Source organism: Ostrea edulis, chromosome 2 (genome assembly GCF_947568905.1).
Source record: "Ostrea edulis chromosome 2, xbOstEdul1.1, whole genome shotgun sequence".
Lineage (NCBI taxonomy): Eukaryota > Metazoa > Mollusca > Bivalvia > Ostreida > Ostreidae > Ostrea > Ostrea edulis.
In genome coordinates this window covers 87680832-87699468 of record NC_079165.1, presented here as the reverse complement: position 1 = coordinate 87699468, position 18637 = coordinate 87680832, and the positions used below count along the sequence as shown (strand labels likewise).

The 18637-nt window shown below is 36.3% G+C and overlaps 1 protein-coding gene across 5 annotated transcripts in view; it reads left to right on the top strand.

The window, feature by feature from the left end:
• The window catches only part of LOC125678349 (oxysterol-binding protein-related protein 6-like), a 56875-nt gene that overhangs the window by 16590 nt on the left and 21648 nt on the right, over positions 1–18637 (top strand). The window contains exons 1-13 of one of the 5 annotated variants that reach the window (XM_048916765.2): positions 820–924; positions 1169–1323; positions 9222–9473; positions 11164–11217; positions 11468–11578; positions 11868–12006; positions 13618–13779; positions 13963–14048; positions 14968–15078; positions 15929–16130; positions 16580–16713; positions 16850–16975; positions 17625–17732. In XM_048916765.2, the coding sequence (XP_048772722.2) occupies positions 1195–1323; positions 9222–9473; positions 11164–11217; positions 11468–11578; positions 11868–12006; positions 13618–13779; positions 13963–14048; positions 14968–15078; positions 15929–16130; positions 16580–16713; positions 16850–16975; positions 17625–17732 (1614 nt within the window). In that variant the 5' untranslated portion in view covers positions 820–924; positions 1169–1194. Of the gene's footprint in view, positions 1–819; positions 925–1168; positions 1324–3440; positions 3477–4337; positions 4634–8912; positions 9052–9221; positions 9474–11163; positions 11218–11467; positions 11579–11867; positions 12007–13617; positions 13780–13962; positions 14049–14967; positions 15079–15928; positions 16131–16579; positions 16714–16849; positions 16976–17624; positions 17733–18637 lie in introns of those variants that run through there. The other 4 variants (XM_056155334.1, XM_048916764.2, XM_048916766.2 and 1 more) reach the window with 4 other exon arrangements.

The window sequence follows — 18637 nt, the reverse complement described above, 5'->3', positions numbered from 1 at the left end:
AATTGGATGATTTTATACAAGACTTCTCATTTCAGTGCTAATTGGGTTATGAGTCCGTCTGCACCAAAGGTTTATAGAAGCTGCTATCAGCTGTTGATCATGTTTCATCTATATTGTTGCCATTCAAAAAAACTCATCCTTTTCCTCAGCCTAACAGAAACTTTGTAATTATATACTTACTTGTGAAATCAAACAATCACAAAGAAAAAGAAATAAATATGTGAGGAAAAACAAATGAATTTCAAAATTTGAAATATTAAAATGTTACTCTGAAGATTTACAGGTGCGTAATTCTCCAACACTATAGCTTCATATACGGTCTGTTACTGTTTCTCTTTATGTTAAATTAATGCGAGTGGGTGATTTAGGCTTCACTGAGACTCATTTAAATACAAAATGCAATATTAACGGTATGTGCTTCTCAGAAATATAAAAACAAATTCTGTGCAATGAAGCATTTGATTACTTCATTCAAAAGTAAAGTACGTACTGCATTGAATTCTTATTGAGGAATTGTCAGAGTGTATCTTTACCAGAAAATGTTAGATAATTTTAAAAATCAATACACTGTAAAGTGGTTATACATATTATATGACTGTATTATAGGAGTGACGTTTTTGAGAAGCTCTGATACATTTTGAGGGGTTGGGGACCTTTGCTTTGAACTAGCTTATAAAACCCATTATATTTTATAAATCCCTTGCTTGCAAAACATGAACGATGAAGTGTATATATATAGAGAGATTTGTCAGACTGTGAAGTTTGTTGATCTGAAGATTTTTTTATGGAGCAGTTGATGCATGGTTTGGTGATTTGCTTATCTCTCTATGCGGTGCATGAACAAGCATGGATATTTCGGATCATCCTTCTCGGCACTGCTTGGAGGTGTGACCAATAATTCTTCACTATGTTGTATATGATATTGTAGGTTTACATTAGTTTACTTGTGTATATTGTAAGTGTTCAGAGCTTTGATTGTTCTTTAATATGTGAGGACATATTTTGTCTGCTGGTTATAGTTAATCTGTCACAAAAACTCAAACCTGGCTATAATTTTTAGAGAGTTTCACAGCTGTTTTTATGTTTAACTAGTACATTTTCACTAACTTTAATGTTGTTAATATTCTTATCAGCCCCAGATCCAGTAACTGTCATTTTCTCTCTACAGAGTTGGAGGATTGAAGTTCAACATTAATGATGTCCACCAATATCTCGCCAGTAAAAAGTTTGCCGCTACTCAACCACTCACCAGGAACATCTCGCAAGATATCTCAGAATAACTCAAAATATCAGTTCAGACACAGTGACTCGGAATCTGATTCAGTAAGTATCTCAAGATAAAACATGTTGCAGCTCAGACAGCAATTAAGCATATTCTTTGTCTCGATCTATCTCATAACAGCTTCCAGCTTGGTACATTGATTGATTCAGACAATAGTGATTATGAAACTCACTTTCTCAGACACAGCAGGGTCTGACTCAGTATTTTTCTCGAAATATCTCGGACTAGCTCATACAATAAGAGAAATCTCAGGTTAACTCATACAATAAGACATATAGGGAACATTGAGCCTGCCAAAGAGGTTTTACTCCCTCCCTCTAATATTTATACCCCCCGAACGAAATTCTGGGGCATATATAGGAATCACACTGTCTGTCTGTCTGTCTGCAGGTTCGTGTCCGGGCCATAACTTCTTTGTTCTTTGACTTAGGCATACCATATTTGGCACACAGGTAGATCACCATGAGACGATGTGTCGAGTACCTTCATGACCTCTATATGACCTTGACCCTTGACCTCAAGGTCAAAATTAAAGGTTTTTTACAATGGATTCGTGTCCGGGGCATAACTTCTTTGTTCTTTGACATAGGCATACCATATTTGACACATAAGTGTATCACCATGAGACGATGTGTCATGTACCTTCATGACCTCCATATGACCTTGACCTCAAGGTCAAAATTAAAGGTTTTTACAATGGATTTGTGTGAGGGCCATGACTTCTTTGTTCATTGACATAGGCATATCATATTTGACACATAAGTGTATCACCATGAGACTATGTGTCGAGTACCTTCATGACCTCTATATGACCTTGAACTTTGATCTCAAGGTCAAAATTATAGGTTTATGCCATGGATTTGTCTTCGGACTATATCTTCCATTTTCTTCTACAAAGGCATACCATATTTTTACACTCAGGAAAGAGGTGATTTATACCTATTAACAACACCCTTTAGGAGATTGGGGTAAGCAGTGGGTATTCTTAGTGAACATTGCTCACAGTACATCTTGTTATGTCACTGGAGTCGCTCAATTTAGGTAAATTCAACAAATTTCACCTAAGAACTACTTACCAGTTTTAACCAAGTTTCGTATATATATACATGTATTTGGGGGGAGGAGAACAACAGAAAGTATATTTTAAAGACCCCCTCCCCTCTTGCCATTGTTCTCATAGGGGTGGTGTAGATTCTTATGTATGACCATGACAACTAGTACTGAATTCACCATGAAGGAGATACATTAATTTTGATTGCTTAGCTGGGTAGCTCAGTAAGTTAACGTGTTGATCTGTAGATCATGGGTTCAAGTCCAGCAGGGGTTTAAAATTTTTTTAGATTATTTTCTACTAAAACTGCCTTTTTTTTTACTAAATAAAGTAAATTTTAAAGTTTCCAATTTCAAAATATTGTAGTACATGTCGTCTATTTTTCATCAATGGATATCAAGTTTCTGTGGCGTGTTGTTCCTCCTTAATAATGTAAAGTTCATGTTCCCAGAATAGAGAAGACAGGATCTAGATAAATTGACAACACTCTCCCAATACTCCTGAATATCACACACAAATATCACTACAATTAATTTAGAAATCATCATTAGTACCAATACAATAGTAGTATATCTGGATTAAAAATCAGCAGACATATTTGAGACAGCGTGAAGCACTTTTTGGCATCCTGGTTCTGCCGTGCCATACCAGGAAACAGGGCATTAAACTTGACGGCTATTTAAAAAGAGGCTGTAAATTCAAACATTTTGGCAAAGACATTGTGCAACTTTGTCTTAACTAATATTTCTTGTTTGATTTTTTCCCCTCACAATTGACATCACTTGAATGTTTAATCAAGCCAGACCTGCCTTCAAAGGGAATGTTATATCTTTTATAAGTTAAGCAAGAATCAAAGCACTGTACAAATATTACTGTTTAAAATTATGAACCAAACACAGGGCACCTGCCTGGTCATTTCGCTGGAAGAAATCCATGACTCCTGTGTATGGACAAGGGGTATAACCATGAAAAGTTATGAATGCATTATTTAATAGTGTAAAGCTGCCCGATACTGGGGTGATTGTTAAAGTTAATGATACTTCTTGTTATTGATGTTTTTTCATGACCTATCTCAGGTCAATCATTTCCTTTTTTGTCTTCATGCAGTCTGTATCTAAAGTCCAAGGGAATGAGGAATGTTAGGTAGGTTGGAGGATCAGCATTTGCTTTAAACTTAACCATTGACTAGAACATGGATAATGTTACCTACATTCTGTCAATGAACGCAACGGTTGTACTAATTATTAAGTATTTGTATGGGTCAGACTACATTTAGTTGTCATTCCTTCTGTGACATTTAATGGTCCAGGGAAAAGCAATAACATTAGACTGAATTATCGATAGAATAAAAAATTAGACTGCTTTGACTAATGTCACTTTCATTGTAATAATGATGTCTGTGCATTCATTGCAATGCATTGTATTTATTAGCACTGGTAGGATAATGGTGAATTTTAGAATTTAAGGCAGTTTAATGTTACAGAAGCAGTTAATTCTATTTAAGGACCCTGCAATAGGCAGGTGCCCTAAAGTGAACAGCCAGTCTGTTGATGTGTGTGTCAATCTGCACAAATGCTTTTCCAGACTTGTTTTGGCTATCCCTTCAACTCTTGAATTGACAATTTATATAAATTTATAGATATTAACTTTTATCAGTAGGTTACAAATCAAGCTTGAGTTTGGGCTTTGTAGACCTTGTTTTTTAAAGAGTTATGGACCTCGAACTTCACAAATAATGCCACAAAATGGGACCTCGAACTTCACAAATAATGCCACAAAATGGGTCCGTTTTTGTGATGTTTGCCATTACTAGATACCTAGTCAGTTTAGCAGGTGACATGTTGCTAATATGGTTGCTTAAAATGTACAATGTTGCAGTCATATGGATAAAAAGAATCTGCTTACAAGATTGAAAGTTGATACACCATTTATGGATGAACAACTTTAAAAAATAAACAACAGAAATTTCTTCCCACTTAGCAAAAATTCTATTTAAGGAAATCTATGTTAATTTGTAATGCATCCTGACTGCATATCGTTAATTTTCCATACTTCCTGATTTACTACAAATGTTTAGACTTTCTTTATGTCAATGACCAGTGTACATGTATAGCTAAAGGATTAGACGCCTGTACTCATGGGCACACAAACGGTGTGTGACCAGACTGGACACTTCATTGATTAATTGATAGGAACTAATTAAGCTACCTGGCTGTGGAATGGCCCCTGTGAGGTGTTGATATTTATGTAGAATGTGCTAGGAATTTATTTGATGGTGCTATATGAAGATTATGGATAAGGTCAGTGTATAACATCTCTACAGACACTTTTGTACCACTTATTGTGTATCTTAAGATTGTGTAGGATGCTTGGCTTTTATAGAAATCTGAGTTGTGTAGGATACTTGGTTTTTAGCTCACCTGTTTTTCTGACCACCTGTTGTCCGGCATTTGTTTGTGACTGTCCTGTCTTTTTGTTTTTAAACCAATATGATTAAAATCAACTCTTTGATCCGCTGCTTTATTTCTATGTTGTCGCTACACATGTTTAAAAAAAAAAAAAAAGGAACGGATTTAGGAGCTGATTTTAATCTGATTGTTTGTAAACTTCAAATATTTTCAACCTATTCTCCAAAACCACTGGACCAATTTCAACCAAACTTGCTATAAAGCATCCTTTGGTAAGGGGGATTCAGAATTGTTACACACTTTTCAAAGGGGAGATAATTGAGAAATACAGGTGACTCTAGATCTCTCAAATATTCAATCTCTCAAAGTTCTTCATCTCTCGAAGTGAAATTTGGGTCATGTAAAACATATTTCTTTGTTTTTTACTCTCAATCTCTCAAAGTGGTGGTAGCATACACACTTTCACTGAATCGGTCTCAAAGCAGGTAGCCCCATTTGTTTAGATGTTTTGTTGCACACCTTTACATATAGTAGTATCTCACAAGTGGTCATCTCTAAAGCTTACAGAAGGTTGAAACTGACTATTCAGAACGACTTATGGGGGTGATCGGTGGGAAAATAACATATTTTTTTAAATATAAATTATTGGTTCTGTATAAAACTAATTTCTTTTTAGAAGGGGGGAGGGGGTGTGTACATAAGATCTAATATACAAGCTATCCACACTTCAGGTGCCTGTGTTACCATATAGTGCATATTCATATTTGACTAGGATTGGCATAAATAGGCAATCAAATTAAGTTTTACTTATCAATATATAAAACAAATTAAAAAAAAAAATATCAATATGTAAATATTCTGAATTCAGATACGCATTTTTTTCCATGGACTCTGATGTAATAGGGTGGAGCCAAATTCAGAGAGAGAGATCAAAATTTACATAATACATGAATATTAGGGGGGGGGGGGGGGCATCTCCAGAACAGCTAGGCCATGTTAGTCTCATTGATTTTGAGGCATTTTATATGGAAATCACAACCCCCATGCAGCTGGGTTGGGGTCATAATATAGGATCTAAAGAACAAGGTACACTTGTGTACATAAAAAGGCCCCCAAAAAATTCACTGATTTAAAGGTGTCTTGAATCAAGCTTGATATGTGTTTTGAATAAGTTCAATACATGCCAAGTATACTATCTGAACTTAAATCAAAGTTATTTCTAATTTTATAGCATTATTACGTCATGAATAAGAGTTTTCCCCGCCATTTTTAAAAAAGAGTTTGATAACTGTTAAATTTGATCCAGATTATTGCTTAGAAAAAGGTGTGCCCATCTGTCGAGCAAAATGCGATTAATATATATTGTGTATTAAGAGAAGATGAAATATATATTTGAATATGAATTTGCTCGACACATGGGCTGTATGTTTTCTGAAAGGAAAACACCCTGAATTTATGAAATTTTTCATTGATTTTGGCATTTTTGGCAATTTTATGCCAACTTCACGCTCCTGTCATACAACACAAAGCAATTTCGGATCAAATTAAACCTAGTTTTGATTTGCTTATATATTCCTTATTTGAATGCCAGATTTTGGGACTCCTACTGAAATCATCTATTTTCTGGGCCAGATGACAGTAGAAACTGTACCTACTTCTTTGTCATGGGATTAAAGAAAGTAAAGATCATTTAAAAATCCTCTGAAGAACAGCAAAGTGAAGGTGACTCAGATTAGCATTGTGGCCCATGGGCCTCTCATTATCATGATTATAGAAGTTTGAGTTGTGTAGGATACTTGGTTTTTAAAGAAATTTGAGTGGTGTAGGATTTTGGGGTGTTTTTTGAATAGAAATTTTAAGTTGGTAGGATACTTCTCTTTTTTTTTAATTTAAAAGTTTTGAGTTGTGTAGAAATATTTGATTTTTATAGAAATTTGAGTTGTGTAGAGTATTTGCCAATGGTTTTAATGTGTTGGTTTGTATGCACACATACGGTGATATCTTCAAGTGGTAGATAGAATGATTGACAAGGGAGGAAGAGGAAATCAACAAGGAAAGAGTAGATATTGTAAACAAATAGTTTTTAGTTCATCTGAGCACAAGTGAGGTTTATCATTTGCCTATCCCTTGTTTGTGTGGCTTAAGATTTTACATTTTCTTTTTCATTAGAACTACATACTGATATTTAATTTTGAAAATCTTGCCATCAAAATGATGCCTGAGTAGAAATATTATACATTTATTGCATGATAGTGAGGGAGATATGAAGATTTGTTCACCCAAGAAAAATCACATGATTTTTCTTCGGTGAATAAATCTTCATATCTTCCAAACATTTATGTAATAATTGTTTATTATACCGAAACAAAGCAAGACTCAAAAGTGCATTTGAAATTGGAGTCTGCTCATCTATATACATTGTATGTTGCTGAGATCATCCTAACAGTAACACCGCACTTTTAACATATTAGAAGGTACAAACAATGAAATATAGTGATATGATAACCAGTTTTGTATTTCCATTCTCCATGAATGCTGATTTACTTGCTTTTGTATCAACCAAAATCAGACCTTTTAAAATTATACAGAGATTGGCATATTTTGTTGCCTTTCGAACTATGAAAGTAGAATGACTCAGACTTATTGTGACGTCATAATACACTTCGTCTACTTTGACATTAAATTTATGGAAAATGCACGAGGCTGCCCAAGGGGAGAAATATGATGTTTGAAAGGGAGATCTGAAGTTTTGTCATTCCTGGCACGTGACTATCTAAACCAATCAGATTACGTGTTGCATAGAATTCTCATACTGAGGTATAATAAATTATTATGTCTAATGATTATGAATGTAAGTGACTGTAAAGTCACAGGACTCACAGATTTGAGTAAATTCAGAAGAAAAATTGGTGACATTTAAAAAAAATTGACATAATGTTTTGGTAAATAATAAACACCTGCTTTTCTCTCTAGCATTTTATACCCTTGTTGCAAATATTTAATTTTGAGAGATAAACAAGTATGTGTTATATATTTTATGAAGCAGCACATACTTTATATTTGTTTTTGGGTCAAAAAATGAGAAAATTAAAAAAAAATTCATGATCTTTGTGACCTTCTTCTGAACTGGTAATTTCTTATTATGTTTATTTAACAATGATCTGCAGATTTGCCCATCCTGACTCTCAAAATAGAGGCCATATAAGGTCTCCTTTGCCATATTTTTTGTCCCAGGGCCGGAGGATGGGGGCGACCGTAGGGATCTGTTAAGTATACGCGTTTTGAAAATAATCTTTAAAAATTTGACAAAATAAATATAGGAGCATCCCAAGATATGCAATGTGCAAATGTTCACTTTGTGTGGGGCCACATTTAATGTACATATTTGTAGGGTCAGGAGACTGATGTGAGCATTGTGTGGGGCCACATTTAATGTACATATTTGTAGGGTCAGGAGACTGATGTGAGCATTGTGTGGGGCCACATTTAATGTACATATTTGTAGGGTCAGGAGACTGATGTGAGCATTGTGTGGGACCACATTTAATGTACATATTTGTAGGGTCAGGAGATTGATGTGAGCATTGTGTGGGGCCACATTTAATGTACATATTTGTAGGGTCAGGAGATTGATGTGAGCATTGTGGCCCATGGGCCTCTTATGTTACTTTGTTTACAATATGAAACTGCAGAACAAGCACTCGATAATGCTAGAAAACTTAACTAACGACTTTCCCAGAATTCCTTCATTCTGCATTAGATTGCCAATGGATGAAAAGCTGAATGATAGGGAACTTAATTATTTGCTGTAGTTATGTTTTAGAAGTTAAGGGAAAAAATATTCAGGCCATTAGGGCAAGGTAGAGTTACACATGCAGCTGTTTCATCTGTTTACATTTCACAGTTATTGAAACTTGGCTGTCTTCATTTACAGAGTATTACATGTCTAGGGTTAAATAGAATTATGTTAGCAAATACCAGTATCTCACTACCTCTCACTACATGCATGTTCTCAATATTGACACCTGCTGTAAATAATAGATGTTACTATACACGTATATATGGCCTTTTTGGAATGGCACACAACATCCTTCTTTCCTCTGTATTAAAGTATGTGTGAAAGGAAATTGCCAGCCATTGAGAAGAACCCACTTGGCTGTACTTAACATCCGTTTTCACAGAGTATTTTGCACTCAACATATTTTGTACTTTTTATCATTCCAAATAGCATGTGTAATTATATATAGACTCCATTGCAGTGTTAATTTAAGGGATATTGGTAATAGATAGGAATGGATTGGAAATCGGAGGTTTGTTCAGTAGGGTTTGTTGTGCATTGATTAGTTAAGTGAAGAAGACTGTTGATCATTTTTGTTAATTGAAAGAGGGATGTATAGGGATATAATTTTATAATACCTCAGGCGTAGGAAGGAAGGTACAGAAGTTTGTCACAGTCTTTACTTCACTGATTTGTTTGCAGGATGGGTCAGATGACGTATCGATTAGCAGCTCCCTGGTGGACAATAACAAAGTCGCAGCCCCTGACCGTCAAAACAGCGTCCAGAAGTCCACCTCTTCCAGCAAAAAGTCACGTAAAATTCGTAAGAGTCGACACCATGACTGGGAAATTCTAGAGGGGCTGAAAGACGGGGTGCGGTGCGAGGAGAAGCCTGACAAGTTCTGTGGATTCCTCATGAAGCGGCGCCGATGGCCACTCAAGGGGTGGCACAAGGTAGGATACAAACTGTTAGCATACTGATCCAGGGGTAGTGTGTGATCAGAGGTACTGCAGTAGACTTGTTGTCCAGGGTTTCTTTTGCTCCTTACTATGTGCATTTATAGTACACATGTGGCCTAGTACAATCAATGGATTACAGTGAAACATTGTGTTATTCTGAGGCCAGGATGCAATTTTGTGCTATTTACAATGTTAGGACTTGTTAGGAGTCCCGGAATGCTTTCTTTCTTGAGCAGTGTAGGTACTACATATCATTCTAGGAGCTGGGAGGAATGTCTGGAAAGTGGAAAGCTATTGTTATGACCCCAGTGTAGGCATCAGTGTTACTCAAAACTTTAACCTTGGCTGAATCAAGGGGGATAGGGCTTTGATATTTCATATATAAATTCTCCATGACTAGGTCTTTTATTTGGGTATAATCAAGACTCTTGACCTTGGACTTTGACCTACTTTTCAAAAACTTTAACCTTGCATGGATATATCTTTTGAACCAAGGTGGATAGGGCTTTGATATTTCACATAGATTTTTCATAACCAGGTCTTTCATTTGGTACCAAGACTTGACTTAGTGACCTTTGCCATGGAATATGACCTTGACTGTATCTTTTGGACCAAGCAGGATAAGTTAAGTAGAGTGACACTTTCAGGTGAGCTATATTGTCTTCTGACTGTTGTCTTCTGACAACTCTTGTTATCAAATTGCAGGGCAAGATGTAACCTTAAACTCTCCAGGTCTGTGGTCCGTTTTACTAGAATAGATCATGTACGTCTACAAAAAGCTTTGATAATCTTTCAATATATATGCATAGGTTCTTTGAACTTAATAAATATATTTTGAAATCAATAACATTGTTACATATAAAGTAAAACATGCCTATAAAAAACACATTTAATATGAATTCACACTTATTGTGAAGTGATATTTATTCCACTATGAGAGGAAAATAACAAAAACTTTATTGGATATAATGAAGTTTGGTTATAACAAATTGTTTTTTATTGGCCTTGTGGGTTCACTATAACTATGTTTTACTGTAATGAAGTATGGTTAAAACAAACTGTTTTTCATTGGCCCTGGGGGTTCACAATAACTGTTTACTGTAATGAAGTTTAGTGATAATGAACTGTTTTTCACTGGCCCTGAGGGTTCACTGTAACCATGTTTTACTGTAATGAAGTTTGGTTATAACTGGCCCTGGAGGTTTACTATAACTGTGTTTTACTATAATGAAGTCTAGTTATAATGAACTGTTTTTCACTGGCCATAGGGGTTCACTATAACTGTGTTTTACTGTAATGAAATTTAGTTATGAGGAACTGTTTATCATGGGCCCTGGAGGTGCACTATAACTGTTTTACTGTAGTAGATTATGAGATAGAAGAAAGATGTTGATCTTAGTGGAGAAGTTGCAAGGTCTATTGTGCAATGGGGCTCCACTGTTGGCTTGGTAGTTAGACACTGGTGTTGCTGAGCAGGCATCTGTGCGTTTGTTTTGTCAGTGTGTCCATCTGTCTTTGAGGCAGTGATTCTTCTCATTTCCTCAAATCATAAAAGATGAGATCAAATATTGCCATGTACAATGCAAATGTTCAGTTAGAATGTATAATGACCAACGTCTTTTTTGATAAAACATGCAGAAACAAACTGAAACACAATGAGAATTTATCATCTGTTAATTTACAGAGATATTTTCTGGTGGAGAAGGGAATAGTGTACTACGCCAAATCTCCAGCTGACGTAAGTCACCACCAGCCGACAAGAATTACCACTGCAGGTTGCCGCCACGCGGCACACTGTCTGTACCATCACATTAAGACTCGCAGAATATCTTATCTAGGCAATAGTTTGAGAGTTACAGAAAACGAAATATGATGGGCAATAGTTAGAAAAGTTTTGTATACACTTAACAGTAAACGAAGCAGATTTATGTGTAGCATTTTAAAACTGGATGTAGACATTGTGTAGTGACATTGTGTGTGTGTTTCAGATACAGAAAGGAAAATATCATGGGGTTATTGATACAGGACTTTCAGTGGTGTCCTTTAAGAAACCTCACCGGATTGATATTGATGCTGAAGATATTGTGTATCATCTTAAAGTAAGATAAATGTGATTTTTTAAATGAAAAATTAAGCTGATATTCTGAATGTTGTCCTATCTGCATATTGATTTCTCAGAATACAGTGTTTGTACAAGTATATTGATATAAAGATTCATGAATTTTTACTGTATTGAATTGTTTGTTGATTCTATCTGCTCTTTAGGAGAATGAAACATAATAAAATGCTTTTTACTTAAAAGACAAACAAAAGGACAAGAAATAAAGCAGAACTCACAATAGTGTTGTGAGTGTTTTGATGAAAATATTTTTTCATTATCTCAACCAGATGAAAGACAAAAAGATGTTCGATGATTGGCTGAAAGTGTTCCGACACCACAGGTTGTATCGCCAACATGAGATTGCATATGGTACCAAGGAGTCACCAAAGCTAACGGGCATTACCTCCCCTGTTGAGGACTTAACCAGTACGTTTTCACTAGATCGATTTTTTTTTGTATCATTTCTTTCATTTTGCAGTCTAGACAAATTGTTGTAAGCATTGTGACAAGAGTATGTTTTAAGTCTTCGATCTCTCCGCTTAGAGCTGACATTGATTCAGGGAGAGATTTTGTGATATTGTATACGCTGTTACCTCAGATGTGGTGGGGCCCCACCACACACAAGCACCAGGACTGGTCTGATGACAACAAAAACCACATTCAGGCATTCCTTTAGGACAAACACCGGCTACACAGAGCCCTTCTCAATGATTATTCAAGGTCCATCTCTATTCAGCATGCTGCTCTCCATCTTTGCTAGCCAAGGGTTTCCGGTCCACTCTGTTCCCCATAATGTTGATGACTTTGGCCTTGACATATCCACAAAGAAGACTGAAGTTCTGCACATCAAGCCCCAGGAACCTACTACACTGAATCCACCATCAAAGTCAGTGGGCAGAGGGTTGCTGTAGCTGATAAATTTGTGTACCTGGGTAGCACTCTTATCATGCTCAGCTAACATTGACAATGGGTTAGCATAAAATACAAGTTTCATCTTCCAAAAAGACTGTTCTATGGTGAACTGGTGATAGACAAGTGCTCGTAAAGTGAGCAGAAGAAACCTTGACATCAACACTGAAGAGTGCAGTATCGATTGTACCTCAATTACAGAGGACTGCTTGGCATTCCCTGACCAGATCCAATATAGTGGTATATAAGAAATGACGAATCAAGGCTCAATAGCTAAAACGTCAGTGGAGGAAAGAAAAGCCAAACCCCTTCTCAGTGTCTGGTTCCTTCTCAGTGTCTGGTTCCCTTTCACACGTTCCATGTCCTCAATGCAACAGATTATTCAAGAGATTCAATCTGTGATGTCATGAAGGCATGGTCATCATTGCTTTGTGGATCCTTGATTGGAAAATAAAAATCTTATGTTATATTTTCTTAAAAGTAATGTTTCCAAAATTTTTTTAAGACAGAAATTACTTATATAGAATATCTAATTTTCATCATCGAGGTGATCCTCCAGAACAAAGCTTTTTCATGAAATTTGAATGTTGTCATTGATATAAATGAATAATATCAAAATTACATGTACAGTTCATTATGAACCAGTTTCAGTGGACTGAAATTTTTTCTTACATATTTTTTATGAGTTATCTGCCCTTGCCAAAAGACATTTGAAAATTTACCTACATTTGTGGTGATCCTCGAATTTCTCTGTGAAATTCGATGGTTTCAGGCAACTTTACTCAAGAGATTCCCTTAAAATTTGACTGTTGTCAAGATACATGCAGAAACCATGCTTTTCACCACAGACTTAAATGTTAAACCAATTAAGCGATAGTTATAGGGATAATTAGTGTTTCTGAAGAGTCTCTTGGTGAATTATTTTCTTTTATTGAAACATTCAAATTCATAAAAAAGAATAAAGTAAGGTACATGGCCATTGTTTAAAAATAAAATATGGTTGTTATGGATTGACAACCTTGAAGCAAATTTGCTTTTAGCATGCAGTTTTAAAGTAAATATTCAATAAGAGAGATGTCATTATTAAATAGTGTGATGAAAAAGTTTGTATGCTCTACATTTCAATAGGTATGAATTTGCCCGAAGCCTTGAAGAGAGAGAGTCAGTTGATGGGCTCCAATGAAGTCATCCCTGTGATGAGGAAGTCAAGTTTCAAGAATCAGACGACGTCCCAGGGGCGTGTAGCCACCTGGCTGTTGGATACTTCGGGGTTTGAACAGTGTAGTAAAGGTATGTCGACAATGTGGGACACCATAACAGATGATGTTATGTGTATGTATGTATGTATCATTGTTAAATTTAATGCAGGATAAATATACATGCATGTGAATGATTTGTAGCATTGTTGTTGAATAGCAGTAGTTGGGCTGTATACAATTGCATGTTTCTTAGCTGATATTAAAAATTTTGTAGAAATGAAAAATACTCAGAAACTCCTTTGTGATCTCCGAGAGGATTTAAATCAATTGAGAAATCTTCCACTGTCCTCTAATCAAGAGGTGAGTTTGTTTCATCTACCATACACAGGGTTCGAAATTAACTTTTTCAAGCACTAGTCCTTACGAACTAGTCACTATTCATGTTCACTAGTCCGCAAAGCATTTCACTAGTCCGTCCAGTATATCATATTAAATGAACTTCGTTTTATTCAATAGTATTTAATGAAACCAAACACATCACAGTTGCAAGCAATTCAGTTTCTGACACCTACAAAAGAAAAAGACCACCATACTTTATTTTGCATTCAAGATCTTCAGAAGCATACAGTAACCTCCAAGTTAATCCTTTTATAAACGTCCGTAAATGCGTTCAAGATCGACGATCCCGTTGTTTTCTTGCTCAGTTCTTAGAGTCACAGGAGTTCGAAATTTTATCAATAAAGTCAATAAAATTCACTCGATTGACCAAGCCATGAGCTATAGTGTTATGAACTCCTGTGTTAGAGTCGTGAATGACAAGAACATGTGCGCACAAACATGCATGTTCTTAGACTACTTGCAATTCTTGCACCTCGAACCCGTTCTCGTGATGCGTACTCGGCTTTCGGAATCGGCAGGAATTTGTGCTCGTTCAAAGAATGGTGGCCTCGAACACACTCCATGTGTTTGGAAGATCAGGATATCATAGTCACGCAAACACTTAACCATGCAGGTAATCGACCATAAGTTCAAACATTTAAGAGACTCAGACAAACCTTGCTAAAATCTTAACCAATTCAAGATCGATTTCCGGATTTTCACTAGTCCGTGCAGACTAGTGCTAAAGAGAGTTTACTAGTCTGATACATTTTTTACTAGTCTCGGACTTACGGACATGAGGTAATTTCGAACCCTGATACAGATAGGTACCCTTAACTTGATGTGAAAACAATAGAGGTTAGTTGAAAGTATCCCATTATTTTCCATTTATATCTTAAAGATGAAAGAAAGTGAGATGTCGGACAAAAAGAAATTGAAAGCCCAAGCACTGAAGAGCTCTAGGAAAAGAGACAAGAAAAGTGAAAGCTCGGTCAATTTCGACAGCAGTCCGGTATGTACAGATAATTCTATGTGTTAAATAGCAGTCCGGTATGTACAGATAATTCTATGTGTTAAATAGCAGTCCGGTATGTACAGATAATTCTGTGTGTTAGATAGCAGTCCGGTATGTACAGATAATTGTATGTGTTCGATAGCAGTCTGGTATGTACAGATAATTGTATGTGTTAGATAGCAGTCCGGTATGTACAGATAATTCTGTGTGTTAGATAGCAGTCCGGTATGTACAGATAATTGTATGTGTTAGATAGCAGTCCGGTATGTACAGATAATTGTATGTGTTAGATAGCAGTCTGGTATGTACAGATAATTGTATGTGTTAGATAGCAGTCTGGTATGTACTGATAATTCTATGTGTTAGATAGCAGTCCGGTATGTACAGATAATTCTGTGTGTTAGATAGCAGTCCGGTATGTACAGATAATTGTATGTGTTAGATAGCAGTCTGGTATGTACAGATAATTGTATGTGTTAGATAGCAGTCTGGTATGTACAGATAATTGTATGTGTTAGATAGCAGTCCGGTATGTAGTGATAGTAGTACATGTATGTGAGTTAGAATAGCAACAGTAACAGAAGTAGAAATTTACCAGTAGATCAAATGCTCTGTATCATTCGAATTGGACTGAATGTATATTTGGAAATGTCTTCAAATTTATGTATGTGAGGTGGGTTTTTTTGACAGTATATTCTCTTAATGTACTTATAATATAATGCTGTATCAACAAACACTAAGTTCATGAAATTACACAGAAGAATTTCTTAGAAAATGAAGGAAAAGAAGTGAATTTTTTTTTTTGATTCTTTGAAATATATATAATATTGATCCGTCACTCTCCTAGACTACTGTAACACCCCCGTCACCATTGGCTGGAGAGGTGCAGATGAGGAACAGTAACTCAAACCCTAACCTAATACAGTACGCTCAAGACCACGCCAACCGACCACGGAGTGTGCCAGACCACATCGCCCTGTCCAACGTGCATGAAGAACACATCAAGGAAATCAAGCTTAGAGAGGACTTCTGTACGAAGGCTGAGCGAGGTGAGAAATTTATGTAGGCAATGGGGATAAAACGTTATGTTGATAAGGGTAGGAAAAATACGAGGAATGAGATATGTAACAATGTCATGACTTGTACACCGATGAGTTTGAACTCCGTAGTACAGAGGAATGATTAATTGTTTATTGTTCAACGTCCCTCTCGAGAGTCTTTCACTTATGTGGAGACATCACCATTGCCGGTGAAGGGCTGCAAAATTTAGGCCTATGCTCGACACTTATAGCCATTGAGCAGGGAGAAATATCTATCGTGCCACACTTGCTGTGACACAGGGATCTCTGTTTTTGCAGTCTCTTCTGAAGGATTGCCCCATTTTACGACAAGCAAAGGATATTGAAGACCTATTCTAACTTGAATCCCCATGGGACAGAGGAATAAGATGTGGATTATTATCATGACTTGTTAAAAGCTTTTGTTTTGAATTTTGTAGTTCACCAGAATCTGAAGGCATTGCTGCACACGATAACTACAGAGAGAGAAAGGTTAAAGAGTGCATTAGAAATAGACAGCGATCTGGCCATGCCCTCCAGTGCTGTGGTCATCATCAAGCAAAATCTACATGAGGTATTGTTTTTCTTTGGATGTTATTGGTGGAACCTACCATTAGTTTCCTTTTGATTTGATTATCTAGAAAATGAAATATGTCCTTGTGATGCCTTGATATGTGTTATGGTTCAGTGAACAATGTAAATGGTTGTAGGCTCTAAGACAGAATGCAGACCTGAAAGCGAGGCTGAGTAGAATTCATGCAGAATCGTCACTTCCTTCCTATCCAGACCTCAAGCAGACACCTGCCTCTCCAATTCTCTCACCTGGAGAAAGTAGGGTAAAGTAACTCTTGCATTGCTGAAAAACAACAGAAACTTGTGTAGCAAATGTTACATTATCTTCATGTATCTGATAGATGGCCGTCATATGACATTTAACTTATGAATGTGATAGATGGGTTGTCATATGACATTGAATTTATGAATGTGATAGATGGCCGTCATATGACATTTAACTTATGAATGTGATAGATGGCCGTCATATGACATTTAACTTATGAATGTGATAGATGGCCGTCATATGACATTTAACTTATGAATGTGATAGATGGCCGTCATATGACATTTAACTTATGAATGTGATAGATGGCCGTCATATGACATTTAACTTATGAATGTGATAGATGGGTTGTCATATGACATTTAACTTATGAATGTGATAGATGGCCGTCATATGACATTTAACTTATGAATGTGATAGATGGCCGTCATATGACATTGAATTTATGAATGTGATAGATGGGTTGTCATATGACATTGACCTTATGAATGGGACAGAGAATTGTCATATGACATTGAATTGAATGGGTTTGTTTATTTTATTATGCTATGAATGTGACGGACAGGTTGTTTGTTATCTTATGAATGTGACAGATGGGTTGCTTATTTTGTAATAAATGTGTGATAGATGGGTTGTATATTTTCCAGGACCGTCAGGATCTAACAAAGTCTTCCTCCCTTGACACCTGCTCCATGTCGGAGTATTACGATGCGGAGGAAGAAAACCGTGAATCTGTGTCCGAGTCCTCCTCAGAGGTAAATCAAACAACAGTATTACATAAAGTCGCTGACTACACATCGTCGGATACCCACGGGTGATCTCGTTTTTTTTACTCATCACCAGTGAGCAAACTTGCCGAAATATCATCGTAAGATATGCTAATTTGTTGATTATAGACAACCAATCAGAAAGTTAGAACTCTTCAATTTTGAAAATATGTTTATTAGTTTGCTATTTATGCTAAATACCTTAACGCCCGTTAAAATGGGCATTTTGTTTTAAAACGATTAAAGACAAGTCGTACAGGTCACTTACATCAAATACCAGTCAAAAATTATACGGGAGTGCCTTTCTCAAACTGCAAAATGCACCGGTGAGTGGATTTGTTTGCAATCGGTGTGTTAACTACGGAAAAGTTTTTGTCATTGCCGAACATACATACATTGTACGTAACATAAACTTTGATTCGTTGATTTGCCATCGCGACTCTGTGCAGCAACCAATCAAATGACAGTCTATGCGAAAGTTTTTTTGACAACACAGGACATTCGGTCCTGTGTAATCAATGAACACACCGGACCGAACCAAATTTTGTCAGACCGAAAAACCTAATGTATAAAAGTGAAAATGCAAAACCAAGGAAATCTTATTTATTATACCAGTAATACTATACCAGGGATCCTTCCCGCATAATACTTTAGACGGTCCATGCGGTTTTAATCATATTCATTTACGTATTTGGATTTGTGTGATAGTCTTTACTTATAACAAACATAATAGTAAAGCTCAAAACCGGACAGTGAGACATCGGACATACCGGTCCGGTGTAAAAAATGACGCATCGGACCTTAGGCACTGCACATCGGTCAGGTCCGACGGTCCGATGTCTTTCGCATAGACTGAAATGACCCGCGCATATTAATTACATATGATGAGTTTT